Source organism: Cervus canadensis, chromosome 17, assembly GCF_019320065.1.
Source record: "Cervus canadensis isolate Bull #8, Minnesota chromosome 17, ASM1932006v1, whole genome shotgun sequence".
NCBI lineage: Eukaryota > Metazoa > Chordata > Mammalia > Artiodactyla > Cervidae > Cervus > Cervus canadensis.
In genome coordinates this window covers 25,749,186-25,763,513 of record NC_057402.1, presented here as the reverse complement: position 1 = coordinate 25,763,513, position 14,328 = coordinate 25,749,186, and the positions used below count along the sequence as shown (strand labels likewise).

At 38.9% G+C, this 14,328-nt stretch overlaps 1 protein-coding gene across 3 annotated transcripts in view; it reads left to right on the top strand.

The window, feature by feature from the left end:
* The window catches only part of AKAP6 (A-kinase anchoring protein 6), a 486,105-nt gene that overhangs the window by 335,753 nt on the left and 136,024 nt on the right, over positions 1 to 14,328 (top strand). For all 3 annotated transcript variants that reach the window (XM_043489943.1, XM_043489944.1, XM_043489945.1), the window contains exon 8: positions 11,078 to 11,226. In XM_043489943.1, coding sequence (XP_043345878.1) covers positions 11,078 to 11,226 — 149 coding nt within the window. The remainder of the gene's footprint in view (positions 1 to 11,077; positions 11,227 to 14,328) is intronic.

The window sequence follows — 14,328 nt, the reverse complement described above, 5'->3', positions numbered from 1 at the left end:
TGTGCTTAGAGACAGTGCATCAAAGGTAAAGAAAAAAGACTAGTAAAAGTAGGAAAATATTCCCAAATAACAAAATTATTGTCAGAAAATGTACAGTTCCCCTCCATTGTATTGATGGATTGCCATGGTCTTCCTGAGCTGGTGCAGATTCTTCCAAATGCTGATGTCCCTTCCATAAGCTCAAATGACTGTTTTTTTATTTTAAATGGGAAATCAGGTTTTATTAAGCTTCAACACATTCTTACCCAGAAGACTTCAAACTTCATTTTGAAATGTATTGTGTAGCTTACTCCATTATGACAATAGGTGAAATTTTCATTCTATAAGCGTGAGACCATTGTGGTTAGCTTTTAATATGATATGTGACATATAAGAGCACTCTATTAGCTGAATAAAATATTACAAAATGACTCAAAATAAAGAAGGTTTTCTTCTTCCTTTTCTCTAGATAAAAGGAAACAAGTTATATATTTCAATAATTTTTGGTCAAAGAAAAAAATAGTCTCCTTTTTAAGAGAGAATAAAGCCAACTATTTTCAAATTTAAACTGAGGCTACAACCTTAAACTATCTTATTTCTTTGTACATTTTAAACCATTTAAAATTTTCAAAATCTGTAAAATGTATTCAGCTAATTTATATAGATTGCCTCTCACATACCATGTACTGTGCTGTGCTGGGTGCTGGGGATATGGTGATGAATACATAGATAAAAGCAATGAATACATGGATAAAATATAGCAATGGATACATAGATAAAAGCCCCTGTCCACTCACAGCTTCCAGTCCACAATTGGAAGATAGACAATATAAAATAAGTTACCTATTTTGGCTACACAAGGTAAATATATATGAAGGACAGTAAGGATTGCTGGGTAGGGGGGTGGGGGGTGGGGAGTAGGAGGCAGGAGTCAGTTGAAGTATTAAGTAGAAGATCAAAAAAGACCTGAATAAGAAGATGACATTTTAGCAAAGACTTAAGAGAGGTTAGGGATGGAGCTGTCATGCAAACAAGGTCACAATACCCCTAGAGCCCTCGAGCAAGCCCACTGGCCCTGCTGAAGCGGGTCAGGATAGGTTGAGGACTCAACTGTGGCATGTGGATAAAAGCCTAGTTGGAGTACATTCAAGAGAAAATAGGAGAGGAATTGGGCATAGTGAGTATAGATAATGTGGATAAAAGTGATTTTGCTGTAATGAAGAACAGAGAAATGGGGCTTAAGCCAAGAATAGATTGGTATCAATTGATGTCAAAAGAGTATTTTTCCTTTATATTTATTTATTTTGTATGGTTGTGCTCAGTCTCTCTGTTATGTCGGACCCCATGCGACCCCATGGACTGTAGCCTGCCAGGCTCCTTTGTCCCTGGAATTTCCCAGGCAAGATTACAGGAGTCAGTTGTCATTCCTCCTCTGGGGGATCTTTCAGACCCAGGGAACCTGCGTCTCTTTTTTTTCCTGCATCGGCAGGCAGAGTCTTTACCACTGCACCACCTGAGAAGCTCTTTATTTATTTTACCAAGGGAGAAACACAGCATTTGGGGGGTGGGGTGGGGAATGTGCTAATGAGAATAATATAGTGGAGAGGAGAGGAAAAAACTTGAGGAAGAAGAGATGGGTGATTTGCTCCTGGGGTGATAATCTTTGCATAGATAGGAGGGGGTCTTTGTGTCTAAGTGGAGGGGATTGGTCTTGGGTAGAAATATGGACGTTTTTCACAGAAACAGGAGAGAAAGCAGAGGATGTGGAACCAGACGCAAGTGGCTGGGTAGATGTGGTGGGAAGCTATGAAGTGAGCAGGTAGACCTACAATGGCATGAGTTAAGAAAGAGTAAAATTAATTTTCTAACATTCTCAGGATACTTAACCCGAGGGATATGCAGTGACAATGAAATAATTGATATTTCTCAACTAAATCAGTGCTTTTTAGGGCAAGGACAAGGCATGTATCTGTATGTGATTATAAAAGTAAGTGTGGGTTTAATCCTTCAAGATTGTTAGAATAACTGAAATTTACCGCCCTCACCACCAAATTTACAGTGGGCTAAATAACTATTTTGTTGTTAGACACATTATCGGGAGGAAGTATGTTGTTGCTGCTGCTGCTGCTGTTGTTCAGTCGCCAAGTCCTGTCCGACTCTCTGCGACCCCGTGGACTGCAGCATGCCAGGCCTCCCTGTCCCTCACCATCTGCCAGAGTTTGCCAAGTTCATGTCCATTGACTTGGTGATGCCATCCAACCATCTCATCCTCTGTTGCCCTCTTATCCTCCTGCCTTCAATCTTTCCCAGCATGAGAGTCTTTTCCAGTGAGTCGGTTCTTCACATCAGGTGGCCAAATATTAGAGCTTCAGCATCAGTTCTTCCAATAAGTATTCAGGGTTGGTTTCCTTTGGGATTGGCTGGTTTTATCTCCTTGCTGTCCAAAGGACTCTCAAGAGTCTTCTCCAGCCCCACAATTCAAAAGCATCAATTCTTCAGCACTTAGCCTTCTTTATGGTCCAGCTCTCAAATCCATACATTACTGGAAAAACCATAGGCTTGTTTATATGGACCTTTGTTGGCAAGGTGATGTCTTTGCTTTTTAATACACTGTCTAGGTTTGTTATAGCTTTCCTGCAAGAAGTAATCATCTTCTAATTTCCTGACTGCAGTCACCATCCACAGTGATTTTAGAGCCCCAAAAGAGGAAATCTGTCACTGTTTCCATTTTTTCCTCATCTTTTCACCATAAAGTGATGGGACCAGATGCCATTATCTTAGTTTTTTTAATATTGACTTTTAAGTCAGCTTTTTCACTCTCCTCTTTCACCCTCATCAAGAGGGAAGTATATGGTTGATTATTTGGGCTCAGGAGAATATCACTGAATTTGAATCACCACATACCAAGCCAAATTTAAATAGAATATTTTAGAACACTATCTTGTGTTCTGACTAAATTATTAATATGTAGTCTAAATTTGAAGAGGAGTGTCTCTAATTATTTAGGCTATTCATGCTAAGTCACTTTAATCATGTCCAGCTCTTCATGACCCCATGGACTGTAGCCACCAGGCTTCTCTGTCCATGGGATTCTCCAGGTAAGAATATTGGAGTGGGTTGCTATTTCCTTCTCCAGGGCATCTCCCCAACCCAGGGATCAAACCTGTCTCAATGAAGACATTTTAAAATTCCATATGAGTAGAGGAAATTCTAAAGATTTAATTGAAGTATCTGTTGTAAATCAAGGGTCTTCCCTGGTGGCTCAGTTGGTAAAGAATCTGCCTGCAATACAGGAGACCCAAGTTTGATACCTGAGTCAGGAAGATCCCCTGGAAAAGAAAATGGCAACCCACTCCAGTATTCTTGCCTGGGAAATCCCATGGACAGAGGAGAATGGCAGGCTACAATCCATGGGGTTGCAAAGAGTCGAACATGACTTAGCAACTAAATCTGCCTACATTGTAAATTGTGCATGCTAAGTTGCTTCAGTTGTGTCCAATGCTTTGAAACCATATGGACTGTAGCCCCACCAGGCTCCTCTGTTCTCGGGATTCTCCAGGCAAGAATACTGGAGTGGATTGCCATTTCCTTCTCCAGGGGATCTTCCTGACCCAAGGATTGAACCCGAGTCTCTTATGTCTCCTGCGTTGGCAGGCAGGTTCTTTACCACTAGCGCCACCTGGGAAATAAAAGGGGAAAACATACTAACAATGATAAGTAACAAAGCAGTTGTATTAAACCTCTGATAAGGCAGTGATTCTAACTTTATTATGTGTATTAGTCTTCTTCAGTTCAGCTCAGTTCAGTTGCTCAGTCATGTCCAAATCTTTGTGACCCCATGAACCGCAGCACACCAGGCCTCCCTGTCCATCACCAACTCCTGGAGTTTACCCAAACTCATATCCATTAAGTCAGTGATGCTATCCAACCATCTCATTCTCTGTCATCCCCTTCTCCTCCTGCCTTTAGTCATTCCCAACATCAGGGTCTTTTCAAATGAGTCAGATATTTGCATCAGCTGGCCAAAATATTGGAGTTTCAGCTTCAACATCAGTCCTTCCAATGAACACCCAGGACTGATTTCCTTTATGATGGACTGGTTGGATCTCCTTGCAGTCCAAGGGTCTCTCAAGAGTCTTCTCCAACACCACAGTTCAGAAGCATCAATTTTTCGGTGCTCAGCTTTCTTTATAGTCCAACTCTCACATCCATACATGACCACTGGAAAAACCATAGCCTTGACTAGACAGACCTTTGTTGACAAAGTAATGTCTCTGATTTTTAATATGCTGTCTAGGTTGGTCATAACTTTCCTTCCAAGGAGTAAATGTCTTTTAATTTCATGGCTGCAGTCACCATCTGCAGTGATTTTGGAGCCCCCCAAAATAAAGTCAGTCACTGTTTCCACTGTTTCCCCATCTATTTGCCATGAAGTGATGGGACTGGATGCCGTAATCTTAGTTAGTCTACTAGGGTGGCAATAAAAAATACACAGACTGGGTGGCTTAAACAATAGAAATTTATTTCTTACAGTTCTGGAGGCTGGAAGTCCCAGATCAAGTAGTTGACAGGTTTGGTTTCTATAGGAGGCCTCTCCCCTTGCTTGTGGATGACCAACTTCCTTCTTACTGCATCCTCACATGGCCTTTTCTCTGTGGGACCACTCTTCATCATTTTATAAAGACACCAGTCCTGTTGGATTAGGGCCACACCCTTGTGATCTATTTAACCTTAATTATCTTTTTAAAGACCCTGTCCCCAATTACAGTCACATTTAGGTTTAAGGCTTCAACATACAATTTGAAGAGGACACATTATGTGAAATAAACCCATAACATTATTTTAAAAGTTTACTAGAGAGAAGTGAATTAATAGAATCTCTTAGGTAGGCATTCTCTCTGTTGGATTGCTGGGCTTCTGTCCCATTGGAAACTGTTGATTCTCTTCTCAATGCAACATCAGGAGGTAGGAACTTTATGAGTGTATCTGGACTAACCCATCTCATGACAGAAGAAGGCAGATAGTAGATTAAGGCCATCACAGAAACAGTGACATCTTCTTGGTAGGTCATTAAAGAGCTCAGATTCCCTAAAGTGACATTCTCCATAGCCTATCCCCTCTACTTTAGCCTCTTTGTCTAAATGCCCCCAAAGCTGCAGCCACCATTCTCTGAACATGCCACATCCTTTTGTAAGTCTGGGCCTCTGAACAAATGAAGAATTCTACCTGTAAAGATATTCATCTGCTTCTTTACCTGACAAAGATATACCCATACTTCCAGATCTGGCTCAAATGTTACCTCTACCTGGCTTTTACTGCCCATTCCTCACCTTCATGCAATGCTTCATTTCCCATCCTCCCCCACCATCATTTTACTCAGCGCACTTATCTACTTGTTGCCATGGCTCTTTCCTCCACTACACTGCAATCCCTTGAGAAAAGGGACAATATTTTGTTCTTCTTTGTACCCATAGTTCTTGGTGTAGTTCCTGACACATGATAAAGGCTTAGTGACTATATGAGCAATAAATTATTTACTAAGTGTCTATCACATTCAAGATACTGCCTAGGTGCTGGAAATACAGAATGGCCAAGCAGACAGAGAAACACCATCCCTGTATGGAGCTTAGAGTCTGGAAACGGAGACAGAGAAAGTATAAGCCAGCAAATCTAAGAATTCTAAATTGAGATATGTGCTGTAAAGGAAATTAACACTGTTCTGAAATGGAGAAAAATAGAGTGGGTCTACTTTTGATAAGGTGGACAGAGAAGCCTCCCTGAGAACTAACATGTCAGCTGAGAGCTGAGGAATGAGAAGTCATTGGCAAGACAATGTTCTAGAGAAAGGGAACAGTATGTGCAAAGGTCCTTAGAGAGGAAAGAGCTATTTAAAGAAGGAAGAAGGAAAGCATGACAAGGGGCATAGTGATCAAGAAAGAGAGAAGTAGGGAATGAGGTCTAAGGTAGGCAGGAAGCAAATCTAATGAGCTATGTTCTAAGTTTGTGTTTTAGATCTAAATGCAGTATGAAACCAACTTATGTTTTATAGAGACCACTTGGACATTGTAATGGAAGAGATGGGAGAGGCAGGAATGGGCAAAGGGAGATACACATTAGAAGATGATTGCTATACTACAGGGGAGAGTTGATAAAGGTTTGGACCAGGCTGGCAGCAATGCAGACTGGGAAGACAGACTGGAGAGACATTTTGAAAGAAGAATCAACAGAATTTAGGGAGTAACTGGTTGTAGGAAATGATGAAGAGGAGTCATGGATGATTCTCAGGTTTCTGACCTAAGCAACACATGGTGCCATTTATTTAAAGGGAGGGTACTAAGAACAGAAAGTTTGGAGGCATGCAGTAAGGATGAGAATGGAGAGTGTTTTCAACAGCTATGCTTAAAGTAAATTCAGTTAGCAGTGGTTGATTGTATGTATAAGTATGGCACTCAGAGGAGAGAATAGGGAGCTGTTACTACATAGGTAGCATTGAAAGCCATGGAAAAGAGTTTAAATAAAGAGGTCCAGAATTAAGCCCTGAAACAACAAGAACCAGTGATCCCAGATGTGAATCAAAAAGATCAAGGAACTATCTATAAAATGGATTTGGGGCTGGCGGAGAGGGAAGTAGAGTATTTGAGAATCCATCACTTTAGGTCAGCTGAGGTCTTAAGCAGGCCTCAATTAGAATAAGAAAGAGCTGATCCTTTTTCTCTTCTCATCATACACGGTCTCCCATGGCATTCTCATTTCATCTCCTAGTGTCAGCCCTTGCCTCTGGGTTTATATTTCAGTCCTAATATTTCCTCTTGCTTGCTGAACATTTCATTTTGGGAAACATACTAGTACCTCAAAGCAAAAGTCTCTGTTTTACCTCATTTGTTCCCTTTGTCTATGCTACTCATTTTATATTCCCATTGATGACACTGGCCAGGAAGTGAGAGGTAGATCTGTCAGTGAGTCTGTTCCTTCTTGTTCCTTTTCATTTTTCTTAATGAATAAGTTATCAAATCTTGTTGATTACACATCAGTAATATTATTTAATATACTATAGTCTATGTTTCTATTTGTAAAATATAGTCACTTTTAAAGTATCTACAATTGTCATTGTTCTCGTTGTTATTCAGTCGCTCAATGATGTCCACCTCTTTGCGACCTCATGGACTGCAGCATGCCAGGCTTCCTTGTTCTTCACTATCTCCTGGAGTTGGCTCAAACTCATGTCCTTTGAATCGATAAGGCCATCCAGCCATCTCATTCTCTGTTGCCTCCTTCCCCTGCCCTCAATCTTTCCCAACATCAGGGTCTTTTCCAATGAGTTGGCTCTCCCCATCGGTGGCCAAAGTATTCAAGCTTCAGCATCAGTCCTTTCAATAAATATTCAGGGTTGATTTCCTTTATGATTAATTGTTTTTTTTCTCCTTGCTGTCCCAGGGACTCTCAAGAGTCTTCTCCAGCAACACAGTTTGAAAGCATCAGTTTTTCAGTGCTCAGCCTTCTTTATGGTCCTAATCTCGCATCCATACATGACTACTAGAAAAACCATAGCTCTGACTAGACAGACTTCTGTCAGCAATGTCTCTACTTTTTAACTACTATTACTTTAACTAGTACTTTTTAGCTCTCTAGGTTTGTCATGGCTTTTCTTCCAAGAAGTAAGCGTCTTTTAATTTCATGGCTGCAGTCACCATCTGCAGTGGTTTTGGAGCCTGAGAGAAGAAAGCCTGTGACTGTCTCCACTGTTTCCCCATCTATTTACCATTAAGGGATAGGACTGGATGGCCATGATCTTAGTTTTTTGAATGTTGAGTTTTACACCAGCTTTTTAACTCTCCTCTTTGACTTTCATCAGGAGGCTGTTTAGTTCTTTGCTTTCTGCCATAAGAGTGGTGTCATCTGCGTATTTCTCCTGGCAATCTGGATTCCAGCTTGTGCTTCATCCAGCCCAGCATTTCGCATGATGTAGTCTGCATACAAGTTAAATAAGCAGGGTGAAACTATACAGCCTTGATGTACTCCTTTCCCAATTTTAAGCCAGTTCATTGTTTCATGTCCGGTTCTAACTATTGCTTCAATAAATGAAATTATTTTAATCAAAGATTCAGTATGACTATTTTTTTCAAGAACTATAGTTTCTCCAAATCTTTCTCCTAAAAATTTATCTGTGGAGTAAAATACAGTATGAGAAAAAGTTAAGGCAGCTCGCAGAGAGATTTAGACTGGCAAAGTCATTCAACCTTAGCCGAAGAAACTTTGGTTCTATTTTTATCATCACGTTTTGAAATGAATCACTGAAAGCAGAGATAGAAATACAGATGGATAGGAAAAGCTGGGCCATCTAATTCATCTCCTTTTTAGCACAGGGAAGTTTCCTATGTCAAATGCCTATGAGATATTGTGCAATAAAAGTCTTAGATCATAGCATTTCAATCATTTTTGTAAGGTGACTAATTGTTTCTCCAGTTGCTCTCAGCATTGTTCTCTGAATTCCTTTCTGGGAATCTGTGTCACACAAGAGATGCTACCCTTGTGCACAGAGATGGCCGAGGATCTCAAAGGGCTGAGCTTCAATTATTTTTCCATGGTAGTGATGAGTCTATATGAAGTTGGCCTCCCTCTTTACATTGATTTTGTGACCAGTGGCACACATTTTTGAGATCTTTACCAAAAACAAGCAGTGGTCTAGTTTGCTACCTTAGGCTGGTTAAAAACTAACAGGGACCTCTGTGGATCAGACGTGCAGCTTTGGCATCTAATGGTGTAGATTCATTATTTTAATAGGATTTCCAAAAGAATAATTTGTGTGGGATGTCTCCTCATTATCCCCATAGTGTTGAGAAGGGGAGCAGTGGGGATAGCATTTGGAAAGATTTTTGTTTTTAAGTTATCTTTTAAAAATTATTTTATCACTACTTTTTATTGAAGTATAGTTGATTTACAACATTGTGCCAATTTCTGCAGTACAGCAAGGTGACTCGGTTATTTACTTATAGACATTCTTTTTTAATATTCTTTTCCATTATGGTTTATCACAGGATATTGAATACAGGTCTCTGTGCTAAACCTTGTTGTTTATCCATTTTAAATGTAATATTTTGCATCTGCCAACCCCAAACTCCCAGTCCATTCTTCTCCTTCCCCCCTCCTCCTTGGCAACCACAAGTCTGTTCTCTATGTTTATGAATCTGTTTCTATTTTGTAGATAAGTTCATTTGTTCATACTTCAGTGATATCATATGGTATTTGTCTTTCACTTTATGACTTCACTTAGTATGATAATCTCTAGCTGTATTAAGTTCTTTGACTACTGTTCAGTATCTCTCAATGATCTCATATTTAGTTGCTTGGGAATATTGTATACTTTATTGAAAGATATAGAACCAATACATTTCTATTGTCTATGTTTTTTTCTAATCATTGACTCCCTATATTCAGTTTCATTTTCTTCCCCCCAACCATTAAAGAATATTCTTAGGTCTCTAGATATTTCTTCAAATTCTGTGATACCTGCAAACCTCTGAGTTGGCACTCTTCTATGTTGTCATTAATATGCTCCATGCCTTCTTTTTCTCCATCTATTAATAAATAGGCTGACTAACACTAGATTTAGTATTTCCTTTTAGCTTTCCACTAGCCACACCCTTTCTTCCCATACTGAAAATACTCCATGTAACATTATCCTTAGTTTATAGTGCTTGACGTAATTCTTAATCCTTGTGCAAGTCAATTAGTTTGGGCGAAAAAAGGTTACATGAACCAATACATAGATTGCAGAAACTTCGATTACATGAATATAGTAATTTTAGTATTTTTTAAGTTCTTCCTCAATATCTAGAGCATTCACAATTAGCTCCTGTGGAAAAGAACAAAATACAAATTCTAGAATGATTTGAGATCTTCCATTTCATAAGCTACCCATTTCCTTTACAGAGTCCTGATTCGCCCTTTTAAGCAGCTGCTACTTTATGACACTCTTTTTTTCCCCCCCACAATTGCGCCTATAAAACCAGAGAGTGTGCAAGAGGCCTCAGCTGGCCATGGACATGAAGAGTAGAAGGTCATCTCTGACTCTGCTTTTCCTACATGTTATGGAAATCTGGCAACTACCCAGCAACTGACCCAGACTTGGTCTTTCTGTAGGAGAATATATAATTAAATAATAAAGAAGTAGAAATTTTAAGGCTGTTGAGAAATGTTAACAGGCATGTGGGATTTAGTGAAGCACACAAAAAGACCTTAAGAGCTCCTTTGGTCCACAGTACACATGTACTCAGCACTGGCCTTTTTCCTTCACCACAGGCAAGCATGCCACTGAGAAGACTTCATTCCCCGTTTTATCTGGTGTTCTGGGGAACTCTAAAGCCACAGGGATCACAACAGCTGCAATAAATAAAGCATCTCTTCAATACATTTCCTTGCCAAATGTTATTCAGCATTCTTTTGGCCTTGGTTTGATAGAAAACAGCATGGTGAACTTACTACCTCTCCTTTTAGTACAGTGAGCCCCAAGTATCTATGAAAAATTTAACAATTCAAGCCTGCATGTAAGCAAAATCGCTGTTCTTTCTATTTTAAAATTATTAAGACAAAATACAGAGAACCAAAAAAAAGTAATGTAGGAAGTCTTATCCCTATTGAAGAGATATTGAATTAGTCCTAGGCTTTTTTATTCTCCTCAGGGTGAAGCTAATGAGAAGCATCCAGAGTATGTGTCCATGCAAATGTATGGGTTGGAAGGGGACTCTTTAAAAAAAAAAAATGTTACATATGTGGCAGTATGAGGAAGAATATTATTAAGGAATTTCACAGAAATTTTATATAAAGTCTCATCATACAGTATTATGATCTCAGGGATATTTTGTGATATTTACTGAGTCTTCTGAGAGTTCATTTATTCAGATTATATTTTAAGGAGGAACTTATAAGATTCAGATCTACAATATAATTCTGTAATATGCCCAGCTGATCCCATTAAATCCAAGCTGAAAAGGAGCAGTATAATGATGTGAACAATTCCCGTTCTCTGTGTTGTTACACCTCACTTGAAATGCATTCCTTCCAGATTAAAACAGCCATTCCTCTTTGTTTCTCTCTCCAGGCTGAGGTTCAACTATGCTACCTGGAAGCACAAAGAGATGCTGTTGAGCAGATGTCCCTCAAGCTGTACAGTGAGCAATACACCAGCGGCAGCAAACGGAAAGAAGAGTTTGCTGATATGTCAAAAGTTCATTCAGGAGGAGGCAATGGGTAGGGAGCTATTCTTTTTGTTATTTTATTCTCATTAATCTCTACTTTTTTCAACGATGTTCCACTGGTTGGTGTTAGGCGGGCATTTCCTCCCAAGCTAGCAAGAGAAGTGCGATAGACAAGGTATTTATGTCCTTTTCCATTCATGCCAGAATTGAAGACTATGGATTTTATCAGTCTGTCATCTCACCCAGGACTTCCTAACTTTGGTATTATGTGTTCAAAACAGTCTTGTGATTTTCTGAGCGTTTCTGTCACTACACTGTGCCTGGAATTTTCTCAGCGTATTTCCCTCTCTTTAAACCTCATAGTTTAAAGTCTATCTAAGCAAATTTTAAACACCAGAACCTCACTGGAAACTGGTGGAACATAATTTTTTGAAAATACAGATATTTAATAATTGTTTAGGGACTATGGACTGGTTAGCATCGCATGAAGTCAAGTGGAATGATGGACTAGTGCTTATTGTCTGTGTTACATGAAAAGACCCAGCAACTTCAGTGACCCACCAACAGTTTCATTCAGCCTGAGATCTATGGCTGTATTTATATTATACTAACTACCCGTGCTACTGAATAGTTAAGTAATGCATTCAAGTATTTCCAAATTACTTCAAAATTATGCAAACATTCTGTGTGTGTGTGTGTGTGTATATATATATATATATATACACACATATATATAATACATATATGAGATTTATAAAATACTATATATTTTAAAATTTCTTTTCTGGTTCAATTTTAATATTTAGTAGGTGATTATTAAAGAGTAAAAGAGTATAATGAAATTTAATCATTTCATAATTTTAATGACTTGATAATAATTATGCTCATTAAAATGGAAAGAGTAACCTATTTTCTTTTATACTTGAGCCAGACAACAAGGGAGAGAAACTGTTCCCCCAAGTTCCATAACATGTTAACAGCATAGTATAAACCAATGGGGAGTAACTCTAGCCAAAATATTCCTTCAAAAGGCAAGAGAAAAAATGTCTTTCCGTGCATTTGCTTTCTTTTTTCTCTTACGTGCTTATAGTTCTGATGTGACTTAAAATTCTCGTCCAGATTTTGAGGATAAATTAACAACACAGGTTACAAATTCTGTCTTGTGATATAACCCGAGGTCTAAGAATGCAAGAAAAGAATTCGAGTTGTAATTCTTTTTAGGAAATGGGCAACGGCTTTTTAACTTTTAAAATTTACCTCTCTATACAATTTGTTGCTCTTTTAAGATATTTTTTATATATAGACATGTGAGCATGTATTTGATTTATCTTCTATGATTCAGAAGACATTTATTCACAAGAGGAAAAGCATGACAGCAAATTAGAAAGAAAAGGTTAAATATTCGAGCGTGAACAATAAGCTGTTTTGAGGCCTTAATGTGGTTTAATTTCTCTAAATGCCTAAATAGTCCCTGGTGTACCCACCACCAAAAACTTTAGGTCACATTTTCATGTTTTCTAAAAGGCCTAGGGATTGAGCTGTTACCACGTGCTTCTGACCTCAGATTCCAAGGGCCCAACCTGAGTATTTACTCTGGGCTCCACAAATCATAAATCTGCCCTGGGAATGGCTTAGTTAACAGCAAGCATTGTTCTGTGAAGTGGGAGTAGGTGAACTTGCCTGATATCCTTTGTTTACGCTCCTTAGGGTGCTGAAGGCTGTGCATTGTGAGGAAATTTAAGAGTGTGCTGAAGAAAAGGCAGCTATTTAATACTAAGGACAAAAACCATATACTCCTTTCTGTTTTCTGTTTACATACAGAAAACCATTGTTTGAGAAATGTACGTGGGTGAGGTTATCTGGGGCGTCCTGCTCCTAAGACGCTTTGCTCCCACAGTTGAATCTGTAATTCTGAAACCTTAAGAACACAGCCTTCTAAAATTATCTGCTCCAATGATACATGAACTTCATTAACAGTTCCTTTTGTTACACAGAATGAGCATTGTTTTTGATAAGATATTGTGGGAATAATGTGGGTCTTCTAGGATCTTCATTCCATATGCAGGTAGATATCCAATCCACTGAAGAGAACATTAAGTTGGTGATGCAATCCATATATTTTTATTTCCTCCTCCAGCCTATGTCCATGCAAAGGAGAATATGTAGTTGAAAAATGTATAAGGTTATTCCAGGGAAGACTCAGCTGCTAGATTGAACGGAGATCTTAAATTTCTCAGATTTTTGTGTAACCAAAATATTGTTTAGAAATGAATTTATAACCTCTCTGGCTTGATGAAAAGGTGTGTATCAAGGTGATTTAACACAGCTTGTGTACCACCATGAAATGTGTGTTTGACAGTCATGAATATGTGCGGTGGGAAGATTTCCCTGACAGTGTGTGGAGCTGCGTGAGCTGTGGTAACAAGAGTGTGTTCCTCTGTGGGAGACACTGGGCACTGGTTCCTAAGTAGCGAAGTGGGAAACCGTAGCTTCCTGGAGGGACCTGCAACGCTTGAGTCACTGGTGATTCTCAAAGGGAGCAGGTTGGTGCTTTTGGCTCCTGTTGATTTAAATGAAAGCTTGTAGATTGTCTTGTTTGTTTCTTTCATCCTGTAAATATTCACTGAAGGCATACTACATGCATGGCACAATTTTCTGAGCAGATTTCATCAGGAACACTCTTTTGTAAACTTTGTAAAGTATAATCATCTGTCTTTCTGACACCTCTTTCTATTAAGGGGTTGTCTGATTTCATTTCTATAATGAATTTCAAAATCTTGTTTATTTTAGTAAGTAGTATCCTACTTCCTGTCAAGACTTAGAGTAGATTACAAAGCATGTCTTTTGTTTAGCTTATAAATAATAGAACTGGGAGGCAAAAAGGCTGGGTGACTGGCTTGTCCAGGACCTCACCTCAGAGCCCTGAGTCATGATGTAGTGAACAGTCCATGAAGTCGCATTTTGCCCTCTCTCTGAAAATTTAGCTCAGACCCTTGATAAACATTTTTCCCCCTAAATAACATGTTATGCATGTTCCATATGGTATATGAAATTTGAATTATGGTATTGTCCTACTATAGAGAGACAGAAGAGTCTTAAGGCAATTTCATTTAAGCCACAAGGAAGTTTGGACAAAACACTGCAAAGCAGGCTT